The sequence below is a fragment of the Tenrec ecaudatus genome, chromosome 9 (genome assembly GCF_050624435.1).
Source record: "Tenrec ecaudatus isolate mTenEca1 chromosome 9, mTenEca1.hap1, whole genome shotgun sequence".
Lineage (NCBI taxonomy): Eukaryota > Metazoa > Chordata > Mammalia > Afrosoricida > Tenrecidae > Tenrec > Tenrec ecaudatus.
In genome coordinates this window covers 16,682,334-16,702,490 of record NC_134538.1, presented here as the reverse complement: position 1 = coordinate 16,702,490, position 20,157 = coordinate 16,682,334, and the positions used below count along the sequence as shown (strand labels likewise).

At 48.3% G+C, this 20,157-nt stretch overlaps 1 protein-coding gene across 5 annotated transcripts in view; it reads left to right on the top strand.

The window, feature by feature from the left end:
• The window catches only part of TTC23 (tetratricopeptide repeat domain 23), a 127,864-nt gene that overhangs the window by 58,918 nt on the left and 48,789 nt on the right, over positions 1-20,157 (top strand). For all 5 annotated transcript variants that reach the window (XR_012786089.1, XM_075557896.1, XM_075557895.1 and 2 more), the window contains one exon: positions 13,284-13,389. Coding sequence is in view for 4 of the 5 variants with exons in the window: in XM_075557896.1 (XP_075414011.1) it covers positions 13,284-13,389 (106 nt within the window). In the remaining variant the exon portion in view is untranslated. The remainder of the gene's footprint in view (positions 1-13,283; positions 13,390-20,157) is intronic.

Here is a 20,157-nt window from a genome sequence, read left to right as displayed (position 1 = left end):
CCCGTGCTTCACCTGCACTGGCTGGGGTGCGTCCGTTTTCGGCGCAGCTATAACACGAGCCCCGGGGGCGCAGAGGGTGGGTGACCAGTGTGCTGTGAATCACAAGGTCGGCAGTTGGAATGCCCAAGCCACGCTGTGGGGAAAGATGAGGCGGTCTGCGCCTGTAAAGATGCGCAGTATCCCAGAAACCCTCCCTAGGCGGCATTAGGAGTCAGAATCCATTCAAGAGCTGGAGGTTTTCGTGTCAATTCGTAGTGCCCAATTTACAGAAATGCGATTTAACAAGCATGATGACGTAATCGTGAACGTGTTGCGGCCGGGGCTTTGGGATCCGGACTCTAGCTGAGTACGTAGTGGACCGTGGCCAGCGCTCAGGTGATGCTGCTGATGCCCGCACGCGGGCCTCTCAGCAAATGGCTGTTCTTTTGATCTGCTGTGTACCAACTGTCGCGCACAATGCGTTGTCATAAATAATCAGACCAAGGCTACATGTAGTACAGATATTTCTGAAAATATGAGGCTCTGCTGTTTAAAATTTTACTAAGAAGCAGAATGCTGTTAGAAGTTTTACCATTTTATTCAGCATAAACATTTTCTAAGTCTGACAAAAATATTGCCATAAGGGCAATATTGCTGTTTCTTTCTTACTTTTTTTCTTTTTGCTGTTTCTTTTTAATCATTGTATTGGGGACTCATACAACTCTTATCGCAATCCATACATACATCAATTGTATTAAGCATATTTGTATATTCGCTACCCTCATCCTCTAAACATTTGCTCTCCGTGTAAGCCCCTGGCATCAGCTCCTCATTTTCCCCCTCCCTCCCTCCCCTCACCCCCTTCATGAATGCTGTTTCTTTTTAAGTGGTAACTTTTTGTAACCGTTTTACTAGCACTTCATCCACATGCCATACAATTCAGTGATTCAATCATCAAGAAAAGTTACACAGTTATGGCAAAAATATATACAACAAAGCAGTCTCCAGTCCCACAACTTCTCTATGTATAATGCAGTGCCATTGATTATACCCTGCTTTGTTTTGCGATCATTATTGAGCTCATTTTCCACATTATTCCACCACCGTTAACATAAACTCAATGGCCCCTAAGCAGCAACTCCCCCTTCACCCATGGGCACCCTTGGTCAAGCTTGGCTGCTGCTGCTTTTATTTTAGTGGTTTTCTTGATACAATATTCACACATCATATATGTCCATGGTTAAGTTGCTTTTCAAAAGAGCTGTCTGTACACCATCACAATCAGTTCTAGTGCTTTCTCCCCCGCCTGCATTTATTGTTTGCTCCCCACATCCCCTCACTCCCCCGACCTCCCACCTCCCATCCACATCCCTGATAAACATGCATGGGTTATAGTAGCAACTAGTTTTTTTTTTTAAGTGATAACACTCTGTTTTAAAAAAAAAACCATGCAGAAGCATACCATAAAATGAGCCACAAAATACCAAGAGCCCCTCCTAGAAGCCCCCTGCATTGGGAGTTGTCCTGCAGGCCTCTCCCGCTAAGTGTAGGTCTGGATTGAGACAGAGAGGAGAGGAGCCCAGAAAGAGACAGGTTGAGAATCTGGAACAAACAACTTCTCTGTCTCACATACTTGGTCACAGGGAAAACAGTAGAAGTGGTAGATGAAAAAGTTAATCGAAATATAGGCCAAAGACAACGTTGGGCAGTTTAGAGAGGAGGAAATATAAATGACAGTAGCCATACAGAAGTAACCCTCAGCCTTACTTATTAATACTGTGTGTAATCATGTATATGCCAAGTTTTCACCACATTTCTTACGCAGTTTTGTGGTAAAATTAGGTGCCTCGGCTGATATTCAGGTTGGCTTATACTCGAGTACATACTGTATTTTTAAAATACAGCTTAATAAAGAAGATGCTGTTTTTTCACCCATGAGTGAGCAAAAAACCACCTTGATGATGCCCAGTGGTGGCAGGGGCTGGGGAACAGCAGCACCCCCGACTACTGGTAAGAGTAGGGGCTGGTACTATTTGGGGAAAGAAATCCATATTACTGCTTCAGTTCTATAATACTCTTTGACCCAGCAGTTTCTCTTTTAAGAATGTATCTAACAGACATATGTGCAGTGAGCTGTTGACAGGAGCAAAAATATTTGAAATCTTCTAAAATCATTGCTATGTGACTAGTTATGAAATTATGATATGCCACATGGTGGACTACTATAGATCCCATCAGATGATATTATAGATTTTTGTTTATGGTGTTGGTTCTATCAAGAACCAACCAAAACCAAGCTCACTGCCATCAAGTCCCTTTTGACTCATGACAACCCTACTGGGCAGGATAGAACTGCCCCTGTGAGTTTCCAAAATGATAACTTTTTACAGGAATAGAAAGCCTCATCTTGCTATTTTGGAGGGGCTGGTGGTTTTGAACTGCTGACGTTGCAATTAGCAGCCCAATACATAACCACTGTGCCACCAGGGCTCCCTGTTCTGACAGGAAAGATAGCGAAAATGCAGTATTCATTTTGAAAAGCCAGCTCAACAACTACTGATTACACATGTCCTAGAGGTGCAAACTTGACTGCTAACCAAAAAGAGCCGGCAAAGTAAATCTGAGATATCCACCATGGAAAACCCCAGGGAATATCATTCTACTGGGATACTCCTGGGGTCATGCGGACTTGGAGGTAACTTGAAGGTAAGGGCACTCAAGGCCAAGATGGAGCATCTAGGCACGTATCCTGTCCCCAGTGATCAGCCTCCTGAGATGGCCCTTAATCAAATAGCCAAGCAGATTAGTGTTAGGCTCCCAGCCCTTTCCCTGTGTCCCTGTGCTGCATGCAAGGAGAGCTCCCGTCAGGACAGCCAGGCTCCTGGGGCTTCCCAGGAGGCTGAGGGACAGGGAGCCACAATCGGTGGCTGAGGAGATGTTCGCCTCTTGAGGAGAGGAGAAGAGAAGAAAGCCATTCTGAGAGAGAGCTGAGTGAATGGTAGGGCCAGGTTATGCACACTTGCATGTATGTCCCTGCTTGTGTGTGTGCATGTGGAAGAACATGTGCCTACGTATGATGCATAAGCATATGGGTATTCCTGAATGGCTGTACAGAAACTATTTTTCGTGGTTAGCTAATGGTTAGTCTGGGGGGCTGGAGAAGAGAGGGTGTAAACCAGCGGTTCTCAACCTGTGCCAAAGACCATCGGAAAACACGTAAATATTTCACAAAATATAATTACATATTGTTTTGTGATTAATCACTATGCTTTAATTATGTTCAATTTATAACAATTAAAATACATCCTGCATATCAGATATTTACATTATGATTCATACCAGTAGCAAAATTACATTTATGAAATAGCAACAAAAACACCATAATGTGATGGTTGGGGTCTCCACAACCTGAGGAGCTGTATGAAAGGGTCACGGCATGAGGAAGGCGGAGACCCCCTGGGGTAGGCAGAAGGGAAGAATGCTTTTCATTTAAAGAGTGATCTCTTCCACTTAGGACATTGGAAAATTATGTGCGTGAATGACTATTATAATTTAAAACTCTAAGTTATATGCATACACCTGCAACCAAAGAGGAAAATAAAAATGCTCGCGTGTTTGTTTTGGTGCGGACCTTTTCGAATCCAGCCTTGGGAGGCGCTAACTTAACCAAGTCTCTGAGGCGCTGCCACAGAGACTTCCCAGGACGATTGACAGAGACAGGTTTTGTTCGTGGCTCTTCCCAACAGGGGAAACACAAACCAACAGCTCACTTTGATGGACTCAATTCTATCTCATAGCGTCCTCAAAGGACAAAGTAGCTCTACCCCTGTGGGCTTCTGAGACTGTAACTTTTTTTTCCCCTTCTAAATCTCACCTCTTTCTTTTTTTAAATCATTTTATTGGGGGCTCTTACAACTCTTGTTACAAATCATGCATCACTTGTATCTGACATATTCGTACATATATTCCATCCTTCTTTTCTAGACATTTACTTTCCATTGAGCCCTTGGGATCAGCTCCTCTTTTTTCCCCTCCCCCACCCCCAGCCCTTGTGGCCCCTTGATAGATTGTAGATTGTTAATTATTTTCAAATCTCACACCGACCACTGTCTCCCTTCCCCTCTGGTTTCTGTTATTCTTCTCCCTTGACAGGGGTGTGTGGTTATGTGCCCTTCATTGCGATTGGTGCCCCTCTTCCCTTCCTACCGCTTTCCACTTCCCCCTGCCCTTTTTGTATCCCTATTCCCATTCCTGTTCCTGGGTTCCATGTGTTGTGGGTTTTATCTCTTGCCTGTACCTATGTACATGCTCCTGCCTAGTCTAGTTGGGAGGCGGCACTGGGGTCGTGATAGTGGGGTGGGGGTGGGAGGAGGAGGTTTCAAGGAATCAGAGGTCTATTGTGTGACCCACTAGTCTCTACTGCACCCTGATTGACTCATCCCCTCCCTGCGACCCCTCTGTGGGGGATGTTCCATTGTCCATAGATGGGCTTTGTTTGTTTATTGTTTGTTGTGAATCTTCTGATGCCCATTGCCCCGTCTCAATGATGCCTCACAATTGCATTGGCTGGTGTGCTTCTTCCATGTGGGCTTGTTGCTTCACTGTTGGATGGCCACTTGTTTAAGACCCCAGACACTATATCTTTTAACAGCCAGGCACCATCCTCTGTCTTCACCACATCTGCTTATGCGCCCATTTTGTTTTCAGTGATCGTGTTGGGGGTGGTGAGCTTCACAGAATGCCAATTTGTCAGACCAAAATGTTCTTCTATTGAGGGAAGGTATGAGCCGAGGCCCAAGGCCTGTCTGCAGCCTCAGTGTATTGCCTTATAAATATATGTACATAGGCCAATACCACTATTGTTATGGATTAATGTATTTGCACAAGTGCATGACTCTGTTAATCTCCCTAGCTATACCTTTGCTTCCTAGAGCTTGCCTCTGTTTCCTCTTGTCTCCTCCTGCCCCGCCATCACTTTCCCCTTCTCCCACCACTCAGTGCTTCCTCTCCACTAGCTTGGTGTTGCTCCAATACTTACAGGATCTCTAACCTCTCCTAGATGCTGGTTCCACTTCCCTAGTTCCCCTATCCATGATGCCATCTGCTCACCACACCTACTCCTCACCTCCTTATTTCTCCTCTACCTTCCAGGGCTGTTGGCCCCATTGCCTTCTCCCCGAGCTTCCCTCCCATGTCCAACCCTCAGCACTCTCCACTCCACCTCTTTCCTCGGGGATGCTGTCCAAGGCCCCTGCTTCTCAGTGGTCCTTGTGGCCCTGCAAGGCTTGCCTACTGGCCCGGCTGGAGGGGAAACGCAGCGGTCACCATGGGCTGCAACCCGACCCCACTTGCATAAGAGCTCAGCTTAGAGCAGGGTGACAGGCGGATGGCTAGCTTGGCAGGCCCGAGAGGGAAAGATGCACAGCCTCCCAGCTAGTCAGGCAGATGCATTGCAAGCTCACGCTTCACAATGGGTACCTCAGTGGGGTGTGGCTTATAAGGACACCAAATTGAGGAGGGAGTTTATCGCTCTGGCCTGGTAAGGAGCAGAGGCGCACAGCCTGGATCCTCCCCACACTCATCTTTTTTTTGCACCTGAAGTATCACTCTTTTGCTAGATATAAATCAGGCAATCATACATGTGTGTAGTATGTTCCCACACCACGCCTAAGATGTAGGTTCTAGAGAAATTTCACCAGCCCGTGAGAGTGTCGTGGTAGAGAAGCCCTGCCTGGGGCAGAGAGAGATCTTAATATGCACGGAGGCTTTAATGAGGGTTGGGTTAGCGTGGGTTACCCCTCAGCGGCACCTCACAGCACAATACCTGCCTCTGGTCCGAGGAAGCCGATCTGCCTTGGAACTACATGGTAGGCAGGGTGCCACTGATGCGCCTGGGCCGTCAGGTATACCGCACAAACGCGGCTTTGTTCTCCTATAAAGATGTACAGGCCTGGAAACCTGGAGACAGCTGTACCCAGGCCTAGGGGGTTGCTCTGAGTCAGAATCGCCTAGATGGCGGTGAGAACCTCCCTCGTCCTAGTGCTAGCTCGCCATATGCCTTACATACTGTGGCTCACGCGGGCGAGCATTCGCGTCCTAACCAAAAAGCCAAGCTCTGGAACCCACCAGAAGTACACTGAAAGAGGGGCCCGTGACTTTCCTCTGAAAGTTCACAACCTGAGAACCATGTGCAGCACTCCCCTCCGAGCCTCACGGGTCGCCAGGAGGGGGCGCTTGACTGCAAGGCAACTCGTTAGTTTTCCCTGTCATTGCCAGGATGGATCTGAAGCCCAAGCAAACTAGCTCATGTAGGTCAGCGTCAAACTGCTCAATAGGATTCCCAAGGCTGTCAATCATGGAAGTCGATTGCCTCATCTTCCTCACCTGAGTGGCTCGTAGGTTTGAAGCTCCAGCCGTTGAGTTAGACGTCTAACACTGGGCCCATGTGCCAACTCCAGGTCTCCAGAGGGCAAGTGTACTCAACTACATAGCTGCCGTCTGGGATGTTTGTTTCTCACTTTGATTTTGGAAGGACTGCGTTCCTCTCTATGCCAGTAGCCCCCCTTCTCATCATGAAGTGGGGGGGGGAAGCCATCGCGACTCCTCGCTGTGTTCTGAGGGTGCACATGTTGGGGTCAGCCTGCTCAGCCTTTCTAGCTAGTCGCCACACCCACACGTTGCCGTCAGGAAACAGTACGCATTTCACAAATCCGAGGGGACAGACCCAGCTAGATCAGTGCCTGTCCACTCTGGCCCTGCATGTCTATTGGCAACCATATTGGCATTGACTCGTGGCTTGCCCAGAAAGGCACACAAGCCCTGGATGAACCAGCTGTTGGTACATTGACAGGAGCCAACGGGGTAGTTTTCCACTAAGGACCTTGTCCAGTGTGGGATAATACAGTACATGCTGGTAGCTTAAGAGAACTAGAAATAACTAGCGGCCCTTCTCAGCTTCAAGATACCAGTTGATGAACATATAACTGCAAGACACTGAAAACACTTAAGGGAACCAGAGGAAAGAGGAGCCGGGGAGGTTCATGGAGAACGGGGAGTGGGCGCATATTCAGTCAAGTGTCGGGTCACAGGCAGGCTGCTCCACGAGGTCCTGCGAGCCAGGAGAAGCAAGTTTGGACTTGACTCCTGAGAATTCTCTTAACTAACTCCTCATCCGAAGTATTCGCAGGTGCACGCAACTAATCCACTGTCGTCTCCGAGATTCTGACTCATAGTAACCCCACAGAACTTCCTTCCCCTTCGGGTGTCTAAGGCTATAATCTTTAAGGAAGTAGACCCCAATAGCATTCATTCTCCCTTGGGGTCACTGGTACAGTCCAACTGTCAACCTTGCTGTTAGCCGTCCAATGTATACGCCGCTACACCACCAGGGCTCCTGATAAATATATTATAGGGGTCGTTATATTCTCTTAGCAAATGAAGGGTTGTTCCAAAATCATGAACAGTAGTATATTTGCAAAGATCCTGTAATCTCATCACTAGCTTTGACAGCTTCCTTTCCACTCATTCTGGAATGAGACCTGTTTGCATGGCAGTCTCACCCAAGCAGTCATGTTCTGCGGGGATGCTTCCTGGGCTCCTGGGTGGGAGCCTTCTGCCTACTGCAGGGAGCACATTTCTACTCTCAAGGAACTAGGGAAGACTTTGTTTGGAATAAAGAAGCTCTGCTTAACAAATAAACAAACAAACACACAGAATCCTTAAACGTCAGGGGACTGTGGGGGTTGCATCCTTTCTATCTGATGCAATGCCTTTGAAATGTTCTCAGATGCTTCATTGTGTTCACGCAGGACCTGTGCACGCATCCAGGGGCAGTCAGCCAGACAGAACATGGTTTGAAACCAGGAACGGTGTGTGTCACGGCGGTGTCCGCCCACCATACTCATTCAGTCCATGCACTGAGCAAATGATCAGAGATGCTGGATTATAGGAAGAAGAACAATGTATCAGTATTGGAAGAAGGCTTGTTTATAGTCTTTGGTGTGCAGGTGACACAACTTTGCATGCTAAAGCGGAGGAAGAGTTGAAGCATTTGCTGATAAAGATCAAGGATTCGGTATGGAATACAACTCAATGTAAAGAAAACAAAGCTCTTCACAACTGAACCAGTAAAAAACATCATGATAGTCTGAGAAGAGATTGACATTGCTAAGGATCTCATCTTCCTTGGATTCACTATCAGTGCTCGTGGAAGCAGCAGTCAAGCGATCAGAGAACACATTGCATTGGGGTCATCTGCTGAACAAGGACCTCTTTAAAGCGTTGAGGAGCAAGGATGCCATTTTGAGGGCTGAGGTGTGCCTGACCCAGGCCGTGGCCTTTCCAATCACCTCGTGTGCATGTGAAAGATGGACATTGCGTATGGAAGCCCGAGCAAGCGCGGATGCATTTGAATGGTGGTGCTGGGGAGGAATACTGAAAGCACCATGGACGGCCAAGAGAACCAACAGATCTGTCTCGGAAGAAGGACAGTTGGGGTGCTCCTTATAGCTGAGGACGGAGACACTTGGGACATGGTGTCAGAACAGACATCGTGCTTGGTAAAGTGGAGGGACATTGACAAAGAGGAAGGCCCTCGAGGGGATGGACGGACAGTGGATGCAGCAGTGGGCTCAAACATAGCAATTGGGAAGACTGGGCGGAGCTTCTTTATATTACGCATAGGGTCCCTATGATGCAAAGCCAGCAAGATGGCGCCTAACAACAACCATGCTAATGCAAAGGTGCTTCCAAAAATCCACGGAAAGATGGAATTAAAAGGTAGTGGAACGTTTTGAAGCACATTGCTACATGTGGTTAAGCTTCAATCATTGATCAATAAACTGCAATATAGTCATTCTCCTGGAGGTGGACCCCATTTTCTACCTTTTCAAAATAACTCCAGTTGAGGTGAGAATGTTTTCATTACCGATAGTGATAGTGAAACATATCTGAGGATAGATTGCTTTTTAAGGAGCATTTAGGAAAACAAAATATGGTGTAGACATACATACTACTCAGCCACCAAGATACATGATGCTCTGATAAGGTGCCCACGAGTTGAAAACATTGTACCGAGTGAAATAAGCCAGGCACAAAAGGACAAATATAAGTCCCACTTATCTGAAATGACCAGAATAGCCATAGGCCTAGAGAAAGGCAAATTTTGTCAGTTATTATCACGATGGGAGGGAGGAGGAAGTAGGGAGAGAGTGCATAAGGGGCACTGAGCGTCTGTTAAGGGTGGTAGAGGACTTGGGACACAGGTAATAGTGGTGATTGTGCAACATGGTGAGCACAATGGCACTGAATTATGCATGCAAAAGGATTGAAGTGGTACATTTTATTTTACATATTTTGCCATAATAAAAACGCAAGTTGGCGTATGAAGTTTGGAAAGGATGGACTGGAAAGGATAACAGGAGGAGCAGGGGGAGAGTGAGGAGAGGACTAGAAGCTGCCTGGAGGGGCTGGACTGGCCACAGGGCAGCTGTGAGTTGGAGGACCCAGAGGTAGCACCGATTCAATGAGGCCATGGCCCTGAGTATGATGGCTGAGGAGCCAGAGAAAATGGGCCTATCAAGAACCCGAGAAGCCAAGTTCACCCCTCCAGCTCCACTCTATTGTCTTCTTAGTCTTATAGTGTGCGTCATTGGCTGGCCTGTAAGTCCTGTACCAGTGGTCTTCCCCTTCCTTCTGGACAGGGAGAAGAGCGTGAGGATAAGGTATTTACTCCTTAGGGCATCTCTCGAGTTCCTGCAGGTGGGCTGCTCCCTCTACCGGAAGTGCCAGCTCGAGCTCCAACAAGCACCTCTCTCTGCCCCTCGCTCCATTGCCCTGGCATGGCAAAGCACCTGCTAGTTGCTAGCCCTCACATCGTCGACTCTCCTCCTGCAATTTCTTCTATAGAAAGGGCCATGGACATTTTGGGAAACAGAAAATGGTGACGGTTGCGTAACATGATGAACGTAACATCAGTAAATTGTCCTTGCAAGAAAAGCAAATGTTTTATTGCATATTTACCACAATAAAACCATTTTCTAATAATTATTTTATTGAGTTCATTCCTCTATTAAAAAATCATTGTATTGGAGGCTCATACAGCTCTTATTACCATCCATCCATCCATTGTGTTAAGCACATTTTAAAATATGCTGCCATCATCATTTTCAAAACATTTTCTTTCTACTTGAGACCTTGGTATCAACTCATTTCCCCCTCCCCCACCCTCCCTCTCTCATGAACCCTTGATAATTAATCATCTTCTTCTTCTTTTTTTTTTTTCATATTTTACCCCGACTGCTGTCTTCTTTCACCCACTTTTCTGTTGTCCGTCCCCCAGGGAGGGGCTTATACGTAGATCATTGTGATCTATTCCCCCATTCTCCCTCCACCTTCGCCCTACTCTCCTGGTATCACTACTCTCATTATTGGTCCTGAAGGGATCATCTGTCCTGGATTCCCTGTGGTTCCAGCTCCTGTCTGTACCCGTGTACATGCTCTGGTCTAGCCAGATTTGTAAGGTAGAATTGGGTTATGATGGGGGCGGGGACTCTTTCTTCTATTAACCCATCCCTTAGTTGCCTGGCAGAAACAGGCCAATTATGAACGGTGAAGTCACTGAAAATGCTGAAGGGAGAAGCGAGAGGTTCACTGCTAGGGAAGGCTGTGACTGCTAGTGTAGAAAATATGAAGCTACCACACAGTGTCGTGTGTGAGCTCCCTTGATTTAAAAAAGAAAAAAAGAAAGAAAATATTTCCCAATTAAAAAATAAAGAAAACCTAAGACCTGGCCTAGTGTGTGTGTGTGTGTGTGTGAGTGTGTGTGTGTAATTTCATAATGTCGACCCAATAGCTGTCATATAAAGCATTCATAAATTAAAGTAAATTTAACTGAATAGGACTGAAGTAAGCCCAGCTGAACTTAATTTCACTGAATACTGCGACGCTAATGTCGGACATTGTAAACACAGTTGTCCCCTGCTCCTGCCAGCATAGGGTTTGCAGAAGCTTTATGAATATCGAACAGTGAATTAGAGGTTGCATTTCTGAAGTGAATAATGAATGGCAAGAGTTTGCTTGTGCAGGAAAATATAGTTACAGCTATGAAAATTTCATGATGCACTTGGCTTCCAAGACCCACTTTCTCAGCACTGTGAGCCAGCTGTACTCTTGGACAACTTTGCTTCTTGTTTCCAGGGCAAAAGATGACTCAGGGAACTTTCAGAACATGCAGTTATCCTTCTGAAGATAATTTTGATAGAGACATATTTAACCCATTCTGCTCCATTATGGTCAGTAGAAGCAAATAGCACACGTTTTTAAAATTTGAGTTTTAATCCTTCTAAAGTAGAGTGTGCTAAACGTTGCCAGACAATATGAGTGACAGCCTTTCTGTCCTCAGTGATTGCTCTCTGAAGTAGTGGGCTGCAGAGATGGTTCTGGTCTCAGGTGGCATCATGCTTTGCTCTTGGCTACTAACTGAAAGGTTGGTGGTTCGATCCTACCTGGTAGCAGTATGGAAGAATGACCCAGAGACCTACCTGGATAAGGTTTTTTCCAAGGAAACCCTGGAGCATGGCTCTGCTCTGCATCCATGGGCTCACCGTGTGTCGTGGTGGTCGCAGGCAAAGGGTTTTGGAAGTTAGCTAAGGGGACAGTCCCCAGCTCCAGTGCCTCCTTTTGCATGTGGTCTTTGGCTCACCCCCCTGGGGCCTGGAGAAGGTTAGTGTTTGTACCACTCTCGTGGCGAGTAATTACAGACTACCAACCATGCCATATTACTGTGTTGTGTTCTGTTACCATATTTTCTATTTCTGCACCTCCTTTTCTTTATAGCTCATGCCCTCTATTATAGGTGATTTTAAGTATCTGGTTACCAGATGAAGGAAGCATTGTTAATTGTATTTTTAAAACTCTAAATGTTGACAGGCAGATGAATAGTAGTGTTTCATTTGGAAGGCTATTAGATCCTTAGTTCCTGTTCATAGGATTCACGGATTTTCAGAGGGTTTTCTGAGTGATAGGCCTGAGCTAAGGGGTCTTGGTGTTGCAGTTGTTCACGTTCCCCTGCTAACCAAGTGTCAGTGGTTCAAATCCACAGGGCAGGAGAAAGCTTGGCAATCTGCTCCCACAAGAGAATTTTTTTAAATAAATAATTTTATCGGGGCACTTGCAGCTCTTATAATAATCCATACATCAATTCTATCAAGCACATTTGTGCATATGTTGCCATCATCATTTTCAAAACATTTTCTTTCTACTTGAGTCCTCTGTTTTCCCTCCCTCCCCCACCCTCCCACCCTCCTAAACCCTTGATCAGTTATAAATTATTATTACTTTCATATCTTACACTGTCCGCTGTCTCCCTTCACCCATGTGTTTGTTGTTTGTCCCCCTGGGGTGGGGGAAGGGGGAATTAATACACTGATCATTGCAATCTATTTCCCCTTTGTCCCCATTCCCCCCCACTTCCCCTCATGGGAACATTACTGTTCCCGAGGGGTTTATCTGACCTGGATTCCATGTGTTGACAGCTCTTATCTGTACTCTGGTCTAGCCGGATCTGTAAGGTAGAACTGGGGTCATGATAGTAGGGGGAAGAAGCGTTAAAAAGCTAGAGGAATGTGTTTTGTTGGTGCTATACTGCACTCTGGCTGATTCATCCCTTCCTTGGACCCTTATGTGAGGGATGTCCAATTGTCTACAGATGATCTTTGGCTCTCCCCTCCTACCCCCTTCATTAGCTTCCATGTGGAGGTTTGTTTTGGGTCTTTGATGCCTAATACCTGATGCTGTGATCACACAGGCTGGTATGCTTTTTCCATGCGGGTTTTTTTGCTTCCCTGCTAGATTGCCACTTGTCTATTATCTTCAAGCCTGTAAGAGCCAATATATCTTTTAATAGCCAAGCACCATTAGCTTTCTTCACCACCTTTGCTTGTGCACCCATTTTGTCTTCAGCAATTGCATCAGGAAGGTAAGCATCACAGAATGCCGGGTTATTCTAAAGAAATGTTGCAGCTATGCAAACCCAATAGTGATGCATTCCTCTGTCCTATCAGGTTTTACGGTCACTATGAGTTAGAATTCACTTGATGTCAATGGTTGGTCTCAACCGCAATATCAAGCCATCTGGACTCAGAGTCCAGGATGCTCCACATTCTGATGCTTTTTAAATCCAGTCCTCCCATGGCTGTACTTCTACATAAATCATAAATCATTTTGTCCAGCTTTGTCCCTGCAAGGACAGGGTCACGGCTGCCAAGCTATATTAAAGTACACGTCTCTTCTCTTTGTGCTGACAGGCCCACTTCATCGTCCTGAGTAAACACCCCTCTCAAGAAGAGGCAGCTGACTCTGCGCGCTTTGTGGCCCAGGCGGCTGTCACATCCGGAAGGCCTGAGCTTCATGGTGAGAGTTGGCCTTCTAAGGGGGGGCAAGGGAGGAGAGTACAACCTGCTTGCTGCCTCTGCCTGTGAGCTGGGATGGCAGAGCTGTCCCCTGGCACTCTTAGAGAGCTTGTGTTGTGGTGGCCAGTTCTCTGCAGCTGTGTCCCTGTGTAATCCCCTCCCAATCTTTCCCCTTAAATACATCTCCTCTGCATCCCAACAGCTAGCAGCAGTCCCAGAGAATCCATGCTGGGCCTACAGGGAGATCTGCCTTGCTTTCAGAGAGGATCTATTTTTAAAGATTGTTTTGCATCTATGTGGCAACAAAGCTATCATGTTAGAACACTGCTCCAGACTCTCACAGGGCCAAGCTTTTGATCCAGATGAACTCACGGTGTTTCAGGACTCCAAAGGACCCCTTTATGACCCAGATGGCTTTTCCTAACTGTACATAATAGCAGAGCAGGGAGCTTTGGGGCTTTCTCAATCAAACACCCTGGGCTCAGGGCATACAAAATGCCTGTTTTGATGGGGGAACACATATTATAGTGATCTTTTGTGTGTGTGTGTGGGGGGGGGGGTTCTTTAATGTTGTTGTTCACTACAGATAAAAAATATTTACTTACTAAGTAAAATGAAGCACAGCATTCCAGAAAGCATTAAATGGTGTATTAGGCCAGGTTGACTATAAACAAAGCCAGTGACATTCAGATAGGTGTGAGAGAGAACTGTATATCAAAGAGTAGCTGTACACGAAGAAAGCATCCCAGCCCGACCAGATCAAGGCCATGAGTCTGACATTAGCCCATAAGTCTGCTACTAGTCTATAAATCCCTCTTCAGACTCATGCAGCACATGCAATGATGTAAAATGAAGAAAGATCACAGCTCCTAAGTCTTGCAGATCTAGGTTCAAAGTCTTGTGGGTCCAGTGGTGGTAGAAGCATCTCCAGGGTTCTTGCAGGTCTCATTGTGGCTCTGGCAGCTCTCCAGTAGACTCAGCAGCAGGAAGATGAAACAGAGAGACTCTCACAGGGCTCAGTAAGTCTCCGCATGGCTTGTCAACAGGAAGAGGAAGGCAGAAAGATAGAGGAAATTTCCAAAATCCTCCTGAGAAGGCCAGCCCCACAAGGAGGCATCATCAGACTGTTTCCTGATTGACAGGCTAGACCCCCACCCCTACACTTCTCAGGTTGACATGAAATTATGGAACTTTTGCAACAGGAAGTAGACATTGGACCGAAACAAGGAGACTTGACCCAAGGGAGAATGTGAAGTGGGTCTTGATGAACCAAGTGGGCGCCTGGTACATGGCCAAGCTCCGGGAGAGGGTACCAGTGTCTGTCATCTGTGTGAACATCCTCCGGACTCCCTAGCGCTTTGAGCACCATGTCTATGACCTTCGTAGCCCTCGCTCCCTAGAATACCCTGCGCATCATAGTCAGCTTTCCCTCCCAAACACTTTTGTCAGAAGAGCAGCCAGCATTTTGGTGCATAAGCTTCTTTGAATAAAGAGCTTTCCATTCAAGAGTTATTAATAAATCACTGTCAACGCATGCTTGAAGGAAACTGTAGACCAGCAGGAGTCACCAGCGGAAGGTCTACAGAAAGAAGCAGCATGGGTAAAGCAGGTAACTGTTAAAAACTAGGAGCAGCAGCGAGGATGCTGACTGACACATGGCGACTAACCCTGGCCTAGCATGAGAAAGGCAAGGCCGACTGGCAGATACTCTGGCCAGCCAGAGACCCTGTGCCCCATTGGAAGTGGGCAGCTCTGCTCCAACCACTGCTGTAGGCTTATACGGTGGATCTATAGTCTGTGTTTTTCAAAAGAAGGCCGAAATCTGGGCATTTATGTGCAGTCTCTCTAAATAATTACAAGGAACTCAAATTGGCTAGATCCATAATTTCTGACCCCATGAACAAGAATGCGAATAGACGGTCTTCAGATCTTTTCTGTTCTTCACTGGAGTGATCGGTCACAAGTCGAGGGTTCTGCGCCTTTACACCAGGAGAGTGAGTAGCTAGTCAAGTAGGGCCAGTGAAAGCCAAAGGCCCCCTTGGCCAAGAAGTTGGCCAACATCGCCTGACCTTTTCACCTGGCCAACATCGCCTGACTTTCTCACCTGGCCAACATCGCCTTTCTCACCTGGTTGTGTGCATTGGCTCCGGGCCACTAGAAGGTGTGCCCTACAATATTTGTATGCCAGAGCACACTCTGCTTTGCATGATTGATATAACCAGAGACAATTTCAGATGAACTGCATAAAGAAAGCTGCCCTTATAAAACAATAATACCTCCTTGATACCGGTATTGTGAGAATTGTATGGCTTTACTGTAGCATTAACTACATTTCCAGTAATGTGTATTGGTGTGGGTCTAGCTCTCTCACACTCACCACCTCAATCAATTATCACACAAACCTGTGAGGTGGGCGCAGTTGTCTCCATTTGGGGGATTGAGGAACTGAGGCCCCGAGAAGTTTGCTAATTTACCCAGGTCCTACAGCCAGGGAGCGGCAGAGACCTGAGCCCAGGAGCCCGCCCCGAGGTTCTCCACCACTGTGCTGTCTCGTAGGGATCGTCGCTATACGATCCCCGCTTTCTTTCTGATCTCCTCTCCCTCAAGCCTACCCATGAGTCTGTGGGGTTTGGGACAGACCAGGGACACGAAGGGCAAAGGGAGCTCAGGGAGCAGTTGTTGGAGGAGGTTGGGGCAGCTTGTCTCAGCCTCTGCAGCTGCTCAGGGCACGAGGTGACCTGCACCCGCGAAGCAGACCTGCCAGTGAGAGTTTGGAATGTGTAAGAAGCACAAAACTCAACTCACTGTTGTTTGTCAAGTTTGTCAAGTCAGGGCTGACTCATAGCAACCTGCCGTGGGTTTCTGAAATTCTGTTTGCGGGAATATAAAGTCCAGTCTTTCTCTCTCGGAGCTACTGGTGGTTTCGAACTGCCAACCATGTGGAATGTAGCCCAATGCGTAACCACTATGCCACCAGAGCCCACGAGTAGTACAAAGGTGAAGGATGTGAAGGAATCCACTCCCAGTGGGAAGGAGTTGGCACAGATGCAATTGGCTTTTCAATTTAGGAAAGGGGTGGCCTCTGCAGGAGGCCTCTGGGTTGAGTGCTTGAAATACAGATTATAAGTGATTCAAACTCTAGGGCTACCAGGCAGGAGCCCAGGTGGTGCAGTGGGGTAGGCACTGGGTTGTTCACTAGAAGGTTTACATTTCAAACCCACCACCTTTCCCATGGACGAGGCTGCGTGCCCCCTTGGGGCTGTGCTGGCAGTTTGAAAGTTGGGCCTTCCAGTTGAAGTCCAAGGCTTGCTTACCCAACAGCCCCACCTAGCTCCAGGTAAATTCTACGTAAGCGCTCTGAGCTCTCCACGGAGCCCCTGTGAAATAGTGTTTGCAGCCCCAGCTGCTCTTCAGGGGGAGGACGAAGCTGTCTACTCCCCTGAAGATTATCGCCGTGGAAACCCCTCTGCAAGGTCTTCGCTCTGGAAGGTCGCTGCGCTGCAGAACAGGCTCCGAGGCCATGAATTTGTTTCCGGTTTGCTTAGCTGTTAAGGCATGGTTCTGACCGCTTACCGACTGTTTAGGAGGAATCTTCACCCCGGAAACCAAGGTAACCGCAACACAGGAACATGCTCACACACTGAGCGCCCAGAGAGGCTGAGGGTCACGATGATGACGGGAGGGCCGCTGGCCGTCAGAAATATACTCTGATGCAGAAGCTGCAGACACAGAGGCCTGCCTGTGCTTTCTCAGTCACAGTTCATTGAGTTGTTCACCGGCCTTAGAGCAAGGCCATGCCTGCCGTTTTACAGAGGAGGCGCCACAAGCACATGTTCGTCAGGGAAAGCACCAGGACGAGCTAGAGAACCCTCTCCTTCCAAGGCGAAGGTCCCCAGTCAGTGCAGGGTCCTCAGAGAGGGGTCTCCGCAGTTCAGCATCTTCCAATCAATGATTGGAACCTAAAAGGCACATACATGGGAGGCGCTGTCACATTCTTTCACATAAGGCACAATGCTGATGAGGTTTGAGCAGCAAAACACAGCCCCAGGGCAGGCGCGTACCCAAATCAGTTGCTGTCACTATAACGCTAACTAACTGTGCCCCCACGTGCGCACAGCAAAAAAGGGCCATGGAGTTTTCGGTCACTGACTTTCAGAGAGAGATTGCCAGCTCTTTCTTCTGAGGTACTTCTGCGTGGACTTGAACCCCCAGCCTGTCAGTTAGCAGCCGAATGCGTTAACTGCCTATCCCACACAGGGACTCCAAGAGGACACCTACTTGCTGCTGGGGGTCTCAGACAAACTACCTCAATGGCCACAACCTAGTTACAAACGAGGAGAAACCACAATCTGGATCTCGTTCATCCCCCTCTGCGTACGGCTGCTTTCTGCCCCAGGGCTCATTGGTGGCAAATATGGAAAAGGTTGCGGACAGTGAGCTCCCTAGGTAGCATTTCAGATCCAGACTGCGGCCCAGCCTGCCCTCACGTGCACCAGGTGGTATGGGCAGAGCAGGTGGTCTCGTCACAAGCGTGAGCGTGGGCTCTGTTTTCCTCAAGAAGCAGGACTGAGCTGCGTTTCCCATCAGGGCATGTCCCTACCTCTCCGGGTGCCTTGCTGTCACTGTCCCATCGCCTCTCTGTTTCTCACCATGTTCCAGTCCTCTGCTGCCTCCTGCAGGGGGACGTGAGAGTGGGGGAGTTGGAACTTCTCTAATCTAACAGCTGAGACTCCCTCGCCCATCTAGGCTACACATTGCTATGGTCTAGCAAGCAATGTTACTGGTAACACCAAGAGGGCCACCCCTGGGGGCAAGTTTCAGGGGATCTTTCAGGCTAAAACAGACAAGAAAGAAAGGCCTGGTGATCGGTGACCTACCTCCAACAATTAGCCATTGGAAACTGTGGGTCACAACAGAGAGTGTCTGATTTGCTTGCGGTGTGTACATCATTAGGAGGGATCAATCTCCTCATGTTTGGCGACGAAGAGGGCCAGCAAGGGTGAGAGAGACTGATGGTGAGCTAACCTGGCCTGACAGCTACAACCTTGAACTGGAACGTGCTGGCAATTGGGAGGATGATGTCGGAGCAGAAAACGGTTCTTTCTTCCATACGTCAAGTCACCCTGAGCCAGGGAACTCTATAGTAGTGATCTGTCTATCAGTCTAAGGAGGCTGGTGATGAAGCACTTGGCTGTTCACTGTGAAGTCACCCTCCAGCTGCCTCCGTGAAGATTGACAGCCTTGGAAGATCTGGGAAATAGTCCTCCTCTCTCCTTGGGGGTTGCTGTGAGTCAGGAAGGACTGGACAGCACTAGGTCCATCTGTCTAATGCTCGCTATTAGAGGAGACTGAGCCCCTAGGGCATCCCTCATTGATCATAGCTCTCTCCAGAGAGGACCTGTGACTTGGGCTTCGCTCAGTTCTTAGCAGAAAAATGTGAGTAGCCCCCCCCCCCCCCCAGGGAGCAAATCTGTATGTGCCCGAATGCCCAGGAATTCTGGGTGTGTACGGTCTTTGGGCAAGGATGGGGTTCAGCTTAGTGCTGCTTTTCTGTGCTTAGAACTCTTTGGGCCGGAGCGCCAAGATGCTTCCTCTTTTTCAAACGAAGATGTGTTTAGGAGAACGTGTTCCCATCTAGGGGTCTTTAGCAGGCCGCTTGCTGAGCGCCCATGGGAGGCATAGCCTCTGGCCAGCAAAACTCAGTAGTCCAGAGTGAGTATCCAGGCTACACGTCTCAGCTAGTCCCTCTGCTCTGTGCTATCCGGCCCTGCATTCCTTATGCAGACAGAACTGCCCTGGGGGTGGCGAGGGCACAAAGATTCCCAATTCGGTCTCCTGGAAGGCGACTAACCTGGGCCTGGCCAGCTTCCCAGAGCAGCCATCGACAAACTTGGTCTTAACCACTCTCCCTAGCCCTGCGGAGTGCTCAGATCCTTGGATTTGTGCTTATAAGTCTCCTCCTGAAGAAGATTAAAATGAAACGGTGCCAAAGCCAAGTACATTGCAGTGTAAACCTCTGAGAGGCAGAGCCCTCTGAGTGCAGGCAGCCTTGTTTGGAAATGGCCCCATCTGTGGGAGGGAGGAGCTCCCTGGTGAGAGGCTGGGATGGGCTCTGGGAATCTCCGGGATAGGATTGCAGGGCCCAGAGCTGCTTGGGCCATTCTCAGGCGCATGGGGCATACTCCCAGATGTAGTTCCCTATGCATGAATAAGTGCACCGCCTTGGCCCCCACTTACTTCACACAGTAGACATGAAATGCACATTTGGCACCAAGCTCTGTGTCTCCCAGCCCTCCCCTCTCTCCGCTCTTCTTCCTGAGCCCGCCTTTCCTGCTCGCTCCACACTGGCCCCGGCCCTTGCTCAGCCCACTCCCTGCTCACTGGCGATTCAGCTCCTTGGGCCCCGAGTATCTCAGAAAAACCAGACAACACCTGGAATCCACAGAGCCAGCTCTAGGGGCTTTAGCGGGTAGCATGGCCTAAGAACGGGCCTGGTCAGATGTCCTTCTCCTTCCTGTGTCCCTCTGTAGCTTCCCCGGCTGCCTCCCTCATCCCACCTCCACCCTGAGCCTTCCAAAGTGGGGTTGGAGCAGTCCTGCACAGTGACTGGAAGCCATGGCTGGCCTCGCCCCTCTTCTGACCATTGTCAAAGACTCTTCCTCAGCCCACTTCTTAGGTAAAATGCCCTGTCAGCCTGGAGTCGGTCCAATTCTGAGTGCCCCAGGCCACACGCACGTGTCCCTGTGTGCTCTGTGTCCCATGGGGTCCG